The 16,071-nt window shown below is 41.9% G+C and overlaps 1 protein-coding gene across 1 annotated transcript; it reads right to left on the bottom strand.

The window, feature by feature from the left end:
• Positions 1-208: 208 nt before the first annotated feature.
• On the bottom strand, positions 209-15,298 carry igsf10 (immunoglobulin superfamily, member 10). The gene is made up of 10 exons (XM_051398730.1): positions 15,102-15,298; positions 14,442-14,727; positions 12,749-12,878; positions 11,824-12,214; positions 10,473-11,237; positions 8,521-10,377; positions 6,752-8,392; positions 5,448-6,351; positions 3,306-3,672; positions 209-3,223 (listed from the first exon to the last, which is right to left on the bottom strand). The coding sequence occupies exons 2-10, from the start codon at positions 14,642-14,644 to the stop codon at positions 1,673-1,675; spliced, it is 7,809 nt and encodes a 2,602-aa protein (XP_051254690.1). The 5' UTR covers positions 14,645-14,727; positions 15,102-15,298; the 3' UTR covers positions 209-1,672.
• Between the last annotated feature and the right edge of the window lie 773 nt (positions 15,299-16,071).

The following is a 16,071-nucleotide window of genomic DNA, read 5'->3' on the forward strand; positions in this document are numbered from 1 at the left end:
TGCAATTTGCTGAGAAATTGTTTCCAGTTGTTGCCCCTAAGGCATGGGGTATTTGTCTTAATGAATACATTCAAAAAGGACTTGTAACTGTTTCTTTAGGAACAAAAAACTAAAAGTAAAACTGCAGACAGTAGCCAAAGAAGTACAAAGCAAACGTCACTATATAAAAGGCTCTATATTGCCATTAATTCACCATTATTCATTTGAGTTTCTGTGTTGCATGTAATATATTTATAACAGGAATATTACATCAGATCAATTACATACAGATTCATATTTTAAAAACATATGACTTTCTTCCCATTTTCTCAGCATCCTCCATTACCTTTCAGTTTAATCTGCAGGAGGGCAGTAAAATCAGCACACAATCACAAACAAAAATCAAAGGCTCCCCTGTGGGTCTTGCTCATTGACGAGCTGGGTAAAGAACTATTTTCACAGCTGGAAAGTTAAAACTGTGTGTGTCTGGAAGATTTCTACTGCAGCCACAGCCCTAACCTCCTCCTATAGGGTGAGGTACAACTGGATAATCCTAATGACCTTCATTGCAACAGCATTATAATAGCTGTCTAGTACTAACAGCCAATTCTGTGTACCAGTAACAGTGATATACTGTATTTCATATATATAACACGTCTCATTTAAAATATTTTTGTGTATCAAAAAGTAAAATAAAAACATTAAAAAGACATGAACCTTCTTTACCTTTTTATTTCATCTGTTCTTCCATACTTTGATAAAGTAGATACTACAAATAGATATACATAAACTGCATTATTACAGATTAGCATAATGTATAACATTACTGTAAATTCTTGTGTATAACACAATAGACTGATGTGTTTTTGTATTTTTTGACCAATGAACTGCACTGCAAATAGACATAAAAGAATCTGCTTTAAACTGTCATCAAAATATAAAAAGTATAATAAAGAAATCTGATGTAATTCTGGTATGAGAGCACTGTGCTGTCCATGCAGATATGTATCCAGTGTAAAACAAGCTTCATATATTTTTTTGAATAAACCTATTTTCTTTTACTGTGAAATTTGAAGAATTGCTCTTGAAATATATTCTACTACATACTGTGCCTGCTGTCTTTTTCATTTGCTGTTAAAGGACAAAGCAACACGTCATGACAGCAATAACTTCTGGCCAATGTCTAAAGAGAATTAAAACCCTCCTGGGAGCCTTTTTTTCTTTCAATGTTTTACACAAATATTTCCTCCTCTCTGTATAGTATGCCTGTATGTGCTGTAATAGTATCCCTATGTGCAGCCAGCAGTGCCTGGTCGGAGATATCACTCTTAGTTTGACTCTAGGCGCTGGCCCTTTTGCTCCCATGAGAACCACTCCAAATGAGAACCACCTCTGATTTTCCAGACCCCCAGTTCCAAAGTTACAATAACAACTTTCTAGCTCCAGGCTGGGTTTTCTTTTTTAAAAAAAACACAATTTTCCAGTTTAAAAAGTCTGTTTCCTTTTTCTTCTTGTGCTCTGTTTATTTTTTTTAATCCACATTTGTCACATTTTTAATAATATTCCACAAGCTGTGATCCTCACAAATCCACATGAGAAAACATGTACTGTACCACACAGACATAAGTGACTGTGTGTCTGTTAATGTTTACATTTGGATATGCCACCCTCCTCCCTCAGTCTCGTCTTTTTCTCACAGCACACGTACATATGTGATCTTTGAGTCTGTACCCAGGTGGTTCTTGGCCAGGCACTTGTATGTGCCAGAGTCTGCGGCTGTGGGCCTCTGTATGATAAGTGTGCCCTGAGGGTGGAGCAGTTCACTACCCATAGGCCGGCCCTGTTCTGCTGCTGACAGAACTGAGTGATCAGGCAGCTCCCAGGTGATGTCTGGCTTGGGGATCCCAATGGCGGCACAGTTGAGGTGGATTGGTGTACCGCTCACTGCCTTCACATTGGGAGGTGGCCCTGCTGTGATGCGTGGAGGGTAGGCAATGATGACAACAGGAACAGTGAGCACAGCCTCCCCAGCATCGCTATGAGCCCTGCAGATGTAGTTGCCCCGGTCGTGTAGAGTGGTATCCTGAATAACCAAAGTACCGTTCTCTAGTAACTGGTAACGCCCGAGGACTTGAGGCCGAGTAAGAGTGTGACCACCAGGAATGGTCCAGTAGATTCTGGGTCTGGGACTGCCATCAGATAGACAATGAAGGAAGAGAGGGTCTCCAGATACACTGCGTATGATGCCCCTAGGCCTAGTCAGGATGTAAGGCTTCTGCCCAACGTCCAAAATGATTAGCTTCTCTATGTAGCCCATGAAATTCCTGGCACCACAGCGGTACTTCCCAGCATCCTCTTTGTGAGGATTGTAGATAATAAAAGTCCCATCGTTGCCTAGGTGGTGGCGAGAGCCACGGTCTGGTCCACCAGTAAACCGTGTTCCATTAGGCAAAGTCCAGATGATCTCTGGCATTGGGTGTCCATCAGCAGAGCAGTTCATAACTATGGTTTTCCCAATGCGAGACACAATACGTTCGTTGAAGGGGTTCTTGAAGATGGGCCTTCGGAGCATACTGGTCACCTCCAGCTGCACCACCATTACTGCCTCTCCTCCATCATTCCTCGCCATGCAAATGAACTCTGCTGTATCAGTTGGCCGCACATTACGAATCTCTAATGTCCCATTATGGTGGACATTAATCCTGCTGCCAAAGTATGGTGCAGTCAGAAAGATGTTATCGGGCATAATCCAAGTGATACTAGGAGTGGGATTGCCCTCAGCCTTACAGTCTATTAATTTCCTGGAGAATTTAGCAGCTACATCTTTGATTACTGTCCTGTTCTGCTGGTAGCCATTGATCACTGGTGGATTTCCATCGATATCAAGCTTGTAGACTTTTCTATTTTCTCCAGCAGGGTTGCGAGCCATGCAAACATAATCCCCAGCATCAATAACCTTCACATCCCTGATATCCAGAGAGCCATTGACATGCATTAGGTAGCGTTCATTAGATGCTGCAATTACATCATGGGTAGGCAGCATCCACAGGATCTTGGGTTTGGGTTCCCCAAGTGCTTCACAGTCAAAGCGGATGTTCCCACCAGGCTTCACCCTGACATAGGTCTGGCTGGTTGGACGTATCCTGGGGGCAGCAGTCACCACGCTGATATGAACATGCATCTCATCCTTGCCCACCTGGTTTTCAGCATAGCAGGTGTAGTCCCCTTCCTCTGAAATACCAACCTGAAGAGGCAGCACACAGTAATGTAAATCCTTTGAAAAGGCTATGATGTTTAAAGGAAGAAAATGACATGCCATTGCATACCTGGTTTAGGTAGAGAGTTCCATTGTCAAAGAGTGTATAGCGCCGTGCCCGTCCTCCTCGACTGCTGGCATCAGACTGAAGAGCGCTGTTGACCACTGTACCGTCTGGTAGACCCCAGGAGATCTCTGGTTTCGGTACTCCTGAGGCTTTACAGTCGACCTTTAAGTCATTGCCGTAAGTTACCTGCTTCTTTCCATAGAGCTTAGGCTCTATCTTGGCTGGCTTCATTGACACACTGACCCTCATGAGTTGGAGATCATCACCTATTTTACTTCGTGCCACACAGAGATAGTCTCCAGCATCCTTATCACTTACAGTGTTAACAATAAGAGTACCATTATCCAGGACCTGAATTCTGCTGCCCATCCTGAAAATAGGTAAAAAAAATTAGAGAGACTTAGTATTTGACAGAATAAGAACAGAATAAAGGTTGATCAAATAACGGTGAGCAACATTTACTATGATGCAGGCCAAAGGACAAATTACATGCTGACATTGTATGAGTTATTGTACTGTTAAAAAACTGGCATTTAGAGAATTCAAATACTGTAATCCATGGGCTATACTTTTAGAGCTATGCATGTATTATGGTAATATATCCACAGAGGAGTTCATAGTTATGTCTGTTTGTGTGTTGTCACCACTTTATCTTGAAAAGTGATGGCCTAATGGCATGGGTTTTGTTGTGCGCTCCAAATGGAAGAAACTAATTGTTTTTATAATGTACAAAAACCTAATTTACTCAAATTACATTGTGAACCATTCTACAAAAAACTGTGTCCTCTGCTTTCACACATCACAGTCATGTCAGAAAAAAAAAAATAAAAACAGAAAAGAATTTTGATATTACTGCAATAAAATAAAGGGACATAAAAAGAAACCCCACAAAAGAACACAAATGAGAACATTGTGGTCGCAAAGAAAATGTTCAAATTGTTAAAAATGAACAATGACAGCAGAAACCTGAATTAACTGCCTACACCAAACAAACAAACAAATTCACTAGGGAGGTTGAAGATTTTATGAACTGACCAGTAAACAGAGTCAAGGCCTTGGCAATGAACTGAAAAACACTAGCACTGCATTGTCATGTGTTTTTTGAAAATAACAAGCAGTTTTTTCTCTGATGCTGCATGCATGGAGGGAGGACAAATTGCATACAGACACAGTATATACTGTAATATATATACTGCCAATATTCCTAAGGCACTCTCCTGTTTCTCTATTAGTGCTCGAAATGTGACCTGTTCCTGTTTACTTTTTTTAACAAATATTAGTTTTAAGAAAACAGAATATGCAATGTTTTTGGAGATAGTACTGACGCTGACTGTATATTGACTTAACTATAATAAACTATAGTATATCTATATTTTTCTTCTTCTTTTCTTACTTTTTTGCTTGATCAACCAAAAAATGGAAATATTATTTTCATATTTGAAAGTAGGAAGAATAACATTGGTGATACAATACAATTGCTGGAGCTTAGTGTGTGGTCATCCTCCTTTCAAATAATTATTTTGCTTATTACTAAACATGTAAAACTTAGTTTATGTAATCAGGAATAAAGCCTAATGGTGTTTCATTTTCATGAGACCAAAGCCCCAAATAAAGATGAGTGAACTACTGTGCTCCTAAGTGCCTAAGTAAGTGTTTTCATTGAGGTTTTAATCATTGTATGGATTAAATGTTTTCATTCTGATTAGCCTTAACTCCTATTCTCTAATTCCAAAATGTATGGAACTAGTAACCATCACATCCCAAACGGTCAATGCGGCAAACCTAAAATGAGGAAATATGGAAACCTTAAATTTGTTTAAATTAAAACAGAAATATTTCACATACACTGGTCCCTTAAGATGTCACTTTTTTAATCTTGAATCTGTGCTGAAGAGCTCAGCTGTTTTCCAAGTGTGCCTGTTTCCAATTCAAAGTCAGATTAGCAAATCCCTAGACTTTAGGTGCTTAGTGCATGAATGGAGACGTATTACTAAAACCTGAAGTGAAGTACAATCCTCTGCAACCAATAAAGTGTTCTGTTCAGAAATGTTTTATCCATTTTATCCCCCCCAAAAAATGTAATTCATTTGTAAATATTACCATCTATTTTTCTGTGCATTACTGCCTCTGATGACGGCATTTTACCTGTGCCACTGGTCCACCACAGCTTTAGAGGGCAGCCTCCACATGATCCTGGGTTTAGGGTCTCCTGTAGCTGAACAGTTTAGTCTCAGCTGATCCCCGAAGAACAACTGCGTCCTGCGCTGGGATGTCTCCACTATTTTAGGTACAGACTCTTGGCTCTCAACTGTCAGCGTCACCACCCTTCTCTCGGAGCCAGTAGAGCTGGTAGCAATACATTCATATTTCCCGCTGTCTGCTCGAGTCACATCCTTAATGTGGAGTGTTCCATTCACAAACAGGGATATCCTTATGTTACTGTTAGGTCTGTTAGATTGTACCACTGATCCATCGTGAAGGACCCAGTGAATAGTAGGCTGAGGGCTACCTTGACCAGTGCAGGGCAGCCACAAGTTTTGAGTTACACCAGCTTTTAACTGCTGCCGTTTCTCCTCCACGATGCCTGGGGGAGCTGCAACCACCTGCAGTCGGACTGTAGCAGTATCAGCGCCGGCTGGATTACTGGCGATGCATTTGTAATGACCTCTGTCATAAACAGACACCTGCTCAATGACAAGAGTCCCCTCAGCAGATACTGATGCCCTTCCCTTCTCTGTGTTTTGACCCCTCACCTGGGTTCGGTTGGCCAGGATCCAGGATATCACAGGCATGGGCCGACCCTCTGCTTTACATTTCATCTCCACAGTGTTTCCAGCATGAGACTTTACCTCACGGATTTTTGGCTCTAGGATGCGTGAGGGGTAGGCCACCACAGAGAGCATGACAAGAAGTTTATCTGATCCATGATCATTCTCAGCTAGACAGAGGTACTGGCCACGGTCCTTAATGTTGGCATTCTGGATCAACAGCGTGCCATTGCTCAGCAACTCATATTTGCCCATCGTCCCTGTAATGGTAACAGTGCTTCCTGATGGAGAGAGAAAGAGAATTTCTTTTTAGAAACATTCAACCCAAAAAACACCCAAAACAATGTACAAGGTCACACAAAGACTGAACAACTGAAAAAAACATCAACTGTAGTGTTGGCTACTTCTTAGACCTCACTTCCTCTGCTATTGTGGTTTTTATTCACTTTATCACATTTTGTATTGTTTTTTGTACATTTTGGTGTTTTTCTAATTGTTTTGGTTAATGTTGTAGTATTTCTAAACACCTTTGTCAACTTGCCAATGTGAAAAATATTAGTTGTCTCACTTCATTTGAAAACATTTGACAATTTTGTCATGACTTTTAAAATGCTTTCACCCAACACTTGAACGTTTTCTAGATGTTTTGTTTTTCTTAATAACAATTAACTGTTTTTGTACCTGTGCTTGAGGAGAAGCGCCTCCAGGTTATAGTTGGTTGAGGGTTTCCAACAGCCTCACATGGCAGGAAAGCGTCTGAGTTGGATAACACAGTGAAACTGGCTGCATTGCCCCCAACTATCTTAGGTTTGCTTGTCATGACTTTTGTAGTGGGTTCAAAGCCAGCGATATTGGAACTAGTAGCTTCATTGCCAGTGACATGATTATAAACACTAGAGATGGCATTGTGTGTGCCTATGTTGTTGTATGGGCCAGGGGTGTTGGAGTATCCTTGCTCAGCTGTAAGGATGGTCATTGTGTCAAACATGAGGCCTTTATCTGTGCTGTCTCTGGCACCACCGCTCTGCACAGTAGGTCGGATTCTCCTTAACGGTGGCCTACGAGTGGCGCGACCATTGTTCCTCTGTGTTGGTGGCCTGATGTTGCTGTGGACTCTGGTCCGAGCTGTTGTGTAAGGCTCTTTTGTGGTAGTTGGTAAGAATGTGGTGGTGGGGGTAAATGTGTTTGTGGGGATCAAAGGTCTTCTGGTCGTAGTATAGGTTGGTAAAATGCTAGATGTGCTCCAGTCAAATTCCTCATATAAGTCAGTCTCCTCCTTTGATGTTTGGTCAGTTGAAACAGCTATAACAGTTCTGTCCTCTTTCCTAGATGGTGTGTACAGGGGCTTGTAGAGTGAAACAGTCTGTTGGGGTAGTGTGGTTGTCTCCATTGTGGTTTCCATAGTTGTCACTTCTGTAGTTAAAGCCTCAGTTGTGGTAGTAGGACGTAATTTAGTGATTGGAGGTTTCTTAAAGGGTCTTCTCCCCCTAAAGGGCCTCCTTCTCCGACCTTGCCGTCCTCTTGTCCCACCAGGTCTCTGTCTGATTACAAACCAATTATCAGGTAGTCCCCCGGACCCAGATGATAAGGATTCATCAGGATTTTTGACTGAAGGTGGTTTGACAGTAGGTGGGGAAGGTAGAGTCTGTGATTCTGGTGGTGTTTCAGCAGTGGTGGAGGACCTGGAGTAATATGATGAACTGGTTGTACTTATATCGAGAAAGCTGGGTCCCAGTGTTGTGAACTCAAAATCTGTAGAGGAAGAATCTCCATAGTCATCATCAAATGAGCCCTCTTTGGTCCCTGTGTGTCTGGATGGGGACAGAGTCTCAGGTTCAGCCAGTGAGTTTGCAGTGGTGGTGGGCGTAGCAGCAGGGGTTGTGGTTAGGGCCACTGTTGTAGTTTCTGCTGTAGTTGTAGTAGTTGTGGTTTTTGGGGTGATGAATGGCCTCCTTAGCCTGGCCACTATCTTTTCTCTCTCTCTGCTTCCAAACAGCCTGTTCCATGGAATTCTTCCACGAATAACTTTAGAAGCAGTTGTAGTAAGAGCAGTCGTGGTGGAGATTGACGGTTCTTTATTTGTGGTCAAAAAAGGATCAATTGTAGGGTCTGACTCAGGGGCATCAGCAGAGGTTATGTATTCACTGGAAACTTCTGGCCTTAACTCTGTATGGGTAAAAGGGGCATTTGAAGTAATATAATAGTTTGTGGCAGAAGCTGTAGTTTTTTGAGTAGAGGGAGGTCTTTCCGGTCTGGCTGTTGGTTTGACCACCTGCAGATCAGTGGTTGCTGTCTTCTTTTTGTCTTCATCACAGTCACAATCTGATAGAAAAAATATAGAAGAAAAGGAAACACAGATAAATGGGGCAGACATCTAAAGAGTGCACACAGAACAATCAAGAAAAACGTTTAATAACAGCTTTGTTTGCTTATAAAACAAGGTTGCTTACCTGTGGTCAGTTCAATTTTATACGGCACTGTGAAATTCCCTTCCTTCTTCACTGAGGGCTTTTTAAGTTTATTGATGAAGGACTGTATGTCAGTGATCCTGTTGGGTTTAATGATCCTCCTGCGGCCTGGGAAGGTCCTCCTGCGGCCCCCTCCTCTGCTGTTCTTGTGTGGGATGATATGGATGTGTTGCCGGGAGATGATGGTGGATCCTGCAGGCAGGCGTGGGGATTTGATTGTTTGGGTAGTGTGAAAGGTTATCTCATCTTGTTGTCTCTCTGTGGTGGTGACGGCTGTGAATGTCGTCTGGCTTTCTGGGTCGGTGGATGTGTGAACAATTAGCTCCACTGGGCCTGGGCCATCCCTCATTGGAGTGACATTGGGGTCTGTGGTAAATGAGAGCGCCGCCCAAGTGGACGTTTCTGGCTCTGCAGGCTTGTCTCCTGAGAACTGGAGCTGAGTTTCTTGTGACGTGTCCGTTACAGTAAGTTGGAGGGTGACTGGGTGCCCGTTTGTGTGTGGCTCATTACTTCTTTCCATGGCATAAAATTCTGTTGTCTCATCAAAAGTGGAAAGATCTGTGTTGTATGGTGTAACTGTATCACTTTGGCTTTCGCGCCTTTCTGTTGGATTGTTTGTGAATGTGGATTTGATTGGTGTAGAATCTGACTGCATGTAAAATTCTGCTGTTGGTGTGTTAGTGTTTTCTGTCACTTGACTTAAATCAATGTAGTTGCTGACTGTTGTTTCCATACCAACAATTTGCTCTGTAGTTACTAGATTACCACGCTGGCCTGTCTGTGTGGTTGTTTCAGGCTGCCTCTTTTCTTGCTCAAATATTCTCCCCTTCTGTGGATTATCTGTTGTTGGTGTGACTATCCTTGGCACAATGATGAGATGATCTTCATTAGGATCCTCACCAGAGCCAATTTCACCATCACCGGAAAAAAGTGTGTTTGAACCAGCATATTTGCCCTTCTCTTTCTCTGTGCCCGTCTTTATTCTTGATCCATCTTGAGCCTTTTTCATAAATTCAGCAAATTTCTGTGGGTCCACTTTCCGGGAAGCTTTATCAAAAACCCTACTACTCCAGATGCGTCTGTTGCTGACTGGCCCCCTCCTTCGCTGTCCCAGTCTACCTCGAGCACCTCCTCTACCCTGTGACCTGATTCTGGGGTATGGGCGATCTGAGGTGATGGTCCTGGATTCCTGACTAGTTCTGTCAGAGGGACTGGAGGAGGGGATCTCACTGAGGGTGACTGTGGAGGACAAGTCTAACTTGTTTTCCATCTCTGATCCCTCACTGTCCAGAATTGTTACTGTCTCAGACCTTTCTTCAGTCACGGTCACCTGAGACACAAGCAGATCAACTCCCAGCTGATTAGAAACCAAACACCTATAAAATCCTCTGTCCCTCGCCGTGAGACCCTGAACCAGCAAGGTTCCATTCTCATACACTTTCCTGTTCCCATGAGACTTGTCCAGTACTAAGTGATCGGGGAGTATCCACTGGACCGAGGCCTCAGGACTCCCAGAGGAGCTGCAGTTAAAAAACAGATTTTCACCCAGTGGCCTTGAGAGCTGGACACCGTTAACTTCAGCCTCTTCCACATCAGGGGACAGAACTGTCACTCGAAAGACGAGGATATCTGCATCCAGGTAGTTTGTGGCAATGCACCGGTAGAGGCCTGTGTCGGAGGCATCTGCACCTCGCACTGTGAGCTTCCCTTCAGCAGTGATTATGATCCTCCTGTCCTCACTGGAGTAAGGAGCTCTGACCTTACTTCCATCTGGTAAAATCCACTCCAACAAAGGCTTTGGCTCACCCCGGATTTGACAGTTCAATTGTGTCACACCACCTATGTCAAAAAATAAAACACACACACATCAGTTAAAGGTTAGGTAGATGTAGACTGAAGTGAAGGTTTGTTAAGAATTATTCTCTAACTCCCACCTGTAAGTACAGTGTGCTCAGTCTTGGTCTGATTATCTCGCTTGATCATGGTCCAGGAATAGCGGTCTCTCTTAGGTGATGTGTTTTCCACACGTAGGTTGACCACAGACTGGTACTTAATGTGTAGAGTAGAGAAAGTGGTAGAAGTGCGGTCAAGCTGGAAGCTCACATCTCCCTGCATCAACCACGCAGGGGAGGCTTTAATCTCAGCCTCAACGTATGTGTGAACTTCCTCTCCCTCCTTTGTTTTCATCTCACTGTACCTGTACACCATTTCTGGGCTTCTGGCCAGCATCAAGCCTCTCTCCAGTCTCAAGGGAGAGTCACTGTAGGTGGCTAAGATCTGCCACAGCTGCTGTATGTGTTCATGGTCAATGTTACACACTAAATATGTAGTTATGCCAGTGGTGAGTAAGGTGACATTGTTTCCCCCGTCCTCCTCCAAGGTTTGTGTCAGATTCTCGAAAGCAGAGGGCCTCTGGACAGTGCAGGACAGACTGGCATCATTGTGAAACTGGTTAGTCAGGTTCATTTGTATGGAGCCTAATGGGGCGATGAAGTCCTTGGGGGAAACTGGAGTAAAGTCCCCTTCATCCACGCTGATGTTTTTCTGCTTTAGATGGGGTAGGATCCAGGGTTTGGTACAAGCGAAGGCATCGCTGGGGAGAAGGGATAGAGGTCTGTTGTGGTAAGGGGCAGGATTTTCACAAACAGGACACAGCTGGCCTCTCGGATATCTCCTGTCTCGCTTGCATTTCAGCACACCTGGAAACATTTAAACCAAATGGTTTAGCATTTAGTTGGTTGCATGTAAGAAAAGAACATTTACAGTTTCCACATTATGATCAATAAAACTTGTGAACCAGGAAAGATCATCATCACCATACAGAATTGTAATTTATGAGTTGACTTTTACATTAACCAAGTCATGAATAAAAGGTATAATTTTTGTTCTTCTGTGTCTTTTGTGTTCTCTGATTTGATCTCTGCCTCCAATTGAAGATTTATATGTTTCTCTTGGATATGCCTTTGTTGCTTTGGATACAATTCCATGCACTATTAATTTGTAGGAGAAAAAAAACACACTTTAAAAGTCTAAGCAGAATAACCTATTAAAGTACTAATGCATTTAGCAACTTTACCAGATGTGTCTTATTAAAGCTGCTAGCAAATCAGAGCACACACCGGTTTAGATTAAGTTTTTTTTTTTATTTGTGCAAGGGAAAATATTTATATTAAGAAATATTTCTTCCTTAAGAAAAACTGAGTTATCTCTCCTTGTAAACATGTTACAACCTCACACCTCTGTAAATGCTTTCAGACTCTTTCAAAGCAAACACATACTCCTCACCTGTGTTCCTCTGTGCCCACGCTGAGAACCACTTCATGCGGCAATCACATGTCCATGGGTTGCCATGGAGGAAGATGTTCTCTAAGTGGCTGCAGCCTGAGAAAATATCTGTAGGCAGAGTGGTGAGGAGGTTGTCTGACAGGTGGATGTTCCTTACAGAGGACACCTTGAACACCTGGCTGTGTCTCAGTGTGATGAATGTGTCTGGGTGGAGCTGCTGGAGGTGGTTACCCTCCAGATGGACCAACTGTAAGTTGTTTAGACCGTAGAAAGCCTCTGGGCTAATGAACTCAATGCGGTTGTGGTCCATGTGGAGTCTTAGCAGACTGTCGAGGCCTTTGAACGTCTCTTTGTTGATTTCCTTTACCTTATTAAAGGACATCTTCAAGACCTGTGAGAACATGATTGAGAAGTTGGGGATGTTTGTCCAAAGAATTATGTTAACACAGAACAGCACTTTATTGAGAGACACCATGAAATGAAAAAAACAGCAGTATAATTTGAAAATAATTGATTTAGTCTGGAAAAGTGCAAGCAGTCAGTTTTTGGAGAGCCAGCCGATCTATATATAATAAATAAAAGTGGAATATAATGCAATCCACTATAAAAGCCCAACAACAATGCTCTTTCTGTGTGGCTTGTGGTTTTTGTGAGAGGAGTTGAAGCAGCTCTAACTTCTGAGTGTGTAGTTTGTGGTGCTGATGTACTGGACTGCGTAACTAATATGTTTTTCACCTGTTATATATCATCTGCAAGAATCCATCTCTTTATGTAGGGATTACATTACAACACCGCACATTCTTGACATATGTGTCATTGTGTACAAGTATTTAACTAAACCATAGGATGCTGACAGGATGTTTGTACTCCAATATTACAAGACGGGTCTCTAATCTGTTCACAAGAGACAAACACATGATTTTACCTGTAAGGACTTGAGGTCTTGGAAAGCTCTGTCATCAATACTGTGGATGGTGTTGCTATGCAGCATCAGCAGCTCTAAGTTCTCAAGTCCTGAAAGATCATTTTCTCTCAAGACAGTTATGCTGTTGTACCTAAAATCAGAGAAATGAAAAAGAGACTTCTTCAGCTCAAATGTACCACATACTATTTGATGGAGCGAAGTTACCGGGTATTGCCTTTAATATTGCCACATTGGTTTTCAGTACTGGGCTTCCAGCTAAAACAGGAAATTAGAAAACAAGTTTTTTTGTGACCAAGGACGACATATTGCTGATATCCAACTACTATTTATAATAGTATCCTAATAAACAGCTTATCACTGTCAATAGTTTGATAATCTCTTACTTCACCACACCACACACGTATATATGCAGACAAAGTAAAGGCAACTTATTTTGTTTTCAGCATCCAAGAGGATTTGGTTTTAAGTATGGAGATACCTCAGTTAAACGCCCTGCACTCCCACACAGGTGTTTTGAGTTGAACTGGGTAACTGGACCTGTCCTCAGGTTTAACTCGGGCAGAAAGATGTTAAGAAACATGTAAAGTCTCCACAGTTAAGTTGTAAAAATAAAACAATGGTCCAGGTTTTCCCTCCTTAAGAGTTAAAGCCTGCATGCACAAAAGCAGGGCATTGGAGCTGACACTAAATGGAATGCAGCCATTATTCATGTTATTAATTACAACTGTGCTAATCCTGCCATGACATGTCAAAATATCTGCAGGAAAAATGTGCTATTTTGGCCTGACCACACCTTAAGAGTAGGTTTCATCAGGCACAATAACTGAAAACACCTGAGTGTGCACCATAGATTTTTATTATTGTTTTTAAAATGCTGACAAATGTTTTAGTTGTTTTTAAATAGTGGCAATATGAGGCAGCAAGCAATGGCATACCTACATTTGCATACCAGCAAAAAATGTTGACAACAGCCCCAGAAGAGAGTTGGAACATATAACTATTTTTGTGTTTTATATAGTGTCTATATACACATTCACACTTGAGAGGAAGAGACACAAAACTGGACACACAACTCCAGCGCCATGTTTCCGATATTGGAGAGGCTAACAGCAGAGAAGTGAGCTGGCTGGTAGCTAGAGGACAGGGCGGGACTTTAATTCTTCCATGGCAACAGAAACCGACTACAGTGGTGATTTACCAGTTTTCAGAAGCTGAAAATCCTGAACTGAGGAACTGGTAATTATAAATATTACATTACAGCTAAAAATAGTTTAGGTTAGCTAGTTCAGATAGCTATTAGATAAATAAAGCTGACCTTAGTTAACACCCCCAGCTGTTAAGTTAAATTGTTACACGTTTTAGCTTGAGCTAATGTTAATGTACCAAAATTACAAATGTAAGTTATGCTAACTAACTACTGTAATGGTCAATAAATTAAAGACTTTTTATTTCAACTTTGGCTAGTTATCTAAGTTAAGCCAGTTATCTAAGTTAAGTATTTTTCTACCAGGGATGTTGTATAGCTCAGTTAAAAAAAACAGCAGTAGCTAAGTTAACTGTCTTTGTAATGTCATCCCTGCTTATAACCATAAACTCACAGTCTGTGGTTTAAATCAATCAATAAATTATTCTTCCCCCAGAGTATCTGCAGTTCTCCAGTTTGCTAAAAGCCGGAAAGAAAGCGAAAGCTCACCCGAGGTTAATTCTTTCCACAGCTGGTTGGATGTGGTCAGGTATTGCGGTCAGGTATCTGAAGGTGCAGTGCACCTCGGTGGGAACATAGCAGGCGCATGACTTGGGGCAGTCACCGCTCGTCGGCAGCACAGCAGCCAAGAACAACAGAGCCTTCAGCAGCCACCTCCGCAGGTATGAAGCGCTGCAGGCACACACGCTCATTGTGCAACGGGGATGGGGCTTTCAGCTGCACGGATGAGGAGGGTGCAGGCTAGACTTTGTCCTGGACCATTAATGAAACCCACCTGGAGAGAAATGTTACTCCAAATATGAATAATAATAATGATAGATAGATAGATAGATAGATAACTAAACTAAAATGCAACTATAAACTCATTTGAAATTGCATTATTGGAAACATGCATCACTTCATTTAACCTTTTACAACTCATATTTGTAATTATTTGCATATTTATATATTTTTTTATTTATAGGCATTATGGCAAGAGGAGACTATTAGCCCATAGTTAGAATTAGGATTGCAAGAAAGTGAACAAAGTGCATGCAAACTCTTGGAAAATCACGGTACATATTCTATGTATAATTGTAATAACGAGCAGATTCATATTTTACCCCAGAAAAAAAAACCAAGTCTGAGTTATCCCACACTCTCTCTCACCGCGCCTCCAGCTGTAGAAAACGAAACTTTTGCACTTTGATGAGCGTGAAAAATCACGATGAAAGAGTAAAAGGTCCACATTCACTTTCAGAAGTTGGTCCAGTGTTGAGTCCTCACATGAGTCCACTGTGTCTGACGCGCAGAGGGACGGGAGTCACTTCTGTGTGAGCGCCTGCAGCTGAGCGCACACTTTGGTGTCCTTCGCCCCCCCCCCTCTGTAATCCTCAGTAATGTAATCCTACACTAACTGCAACTGAGAAACGGGCAGCGGAGAGGTAAATACTATGCATCTGATAGACTGTTAAACGCCATGAAAAACAGAAAAGCCTTCCTCACAGGGGGACAAGAGTGGAGTTATTAATTCCCTGCCAGGACAATAATGTTTGACTTGCATTAAGTTTTAGAAGTAGGTCATAAAATTGTTTTGCACAGAAGCACAGCTCAGAGGAATTATTCGTCCCTGATGTAATTTATTAGATGTAGCTCCTGGATCATTTTCTGATTCTTTGCTTGATCTTGGCTCTTGTATAATAATAATAATAAATAGTACATGATTAAACTTGGACATGGTATAAGACAAGTGCCCCGAGCTCGTCTAAACCACAGACTTTGGTAAACTCTTAGTGTCAGATGAAAGCACCGTTCATTCACAACGATCAAGGACAAATGTGTGACAGATTAGTTTAATAAGCATTTTACTTTCTTGAATCCTTTGTTTTTCTTTGTGTGTTTTGCTTATGATAAAACCAATCATCATTCCAGGCATGTGGGGGTCAGTTTCTCTTTTGTCCTTTTTCCAAAATCCAATTCTTTTCAATGGTTTGTTGAATTCCACGAATCAGCATATTTAAAGGCTTAGACGTTTCCCCCACATTCTGCTATTAATAGGTACAATAACTGTGTCAGATATGTTACAGTACATGACTTTTTCTGACTTTAACGTCCAGGACTTTTAAAGTTAAATTTGATA

This window comes from Dicentrarchus labrax, unplaced genomic scaffold (assembly GCF_905237075.1).
Source record: "Dicentrarchus labrax unplaced genomic scaffold, dlabrax2021, whole genome shotgun sequence".
Taxonomy (NCBI): domain Eukaryota; kingdom Metazoa; phylum Chordata; class Actinopteri; family Moronidae; genus Dicentrarchus; species Dicentrarchus labrax.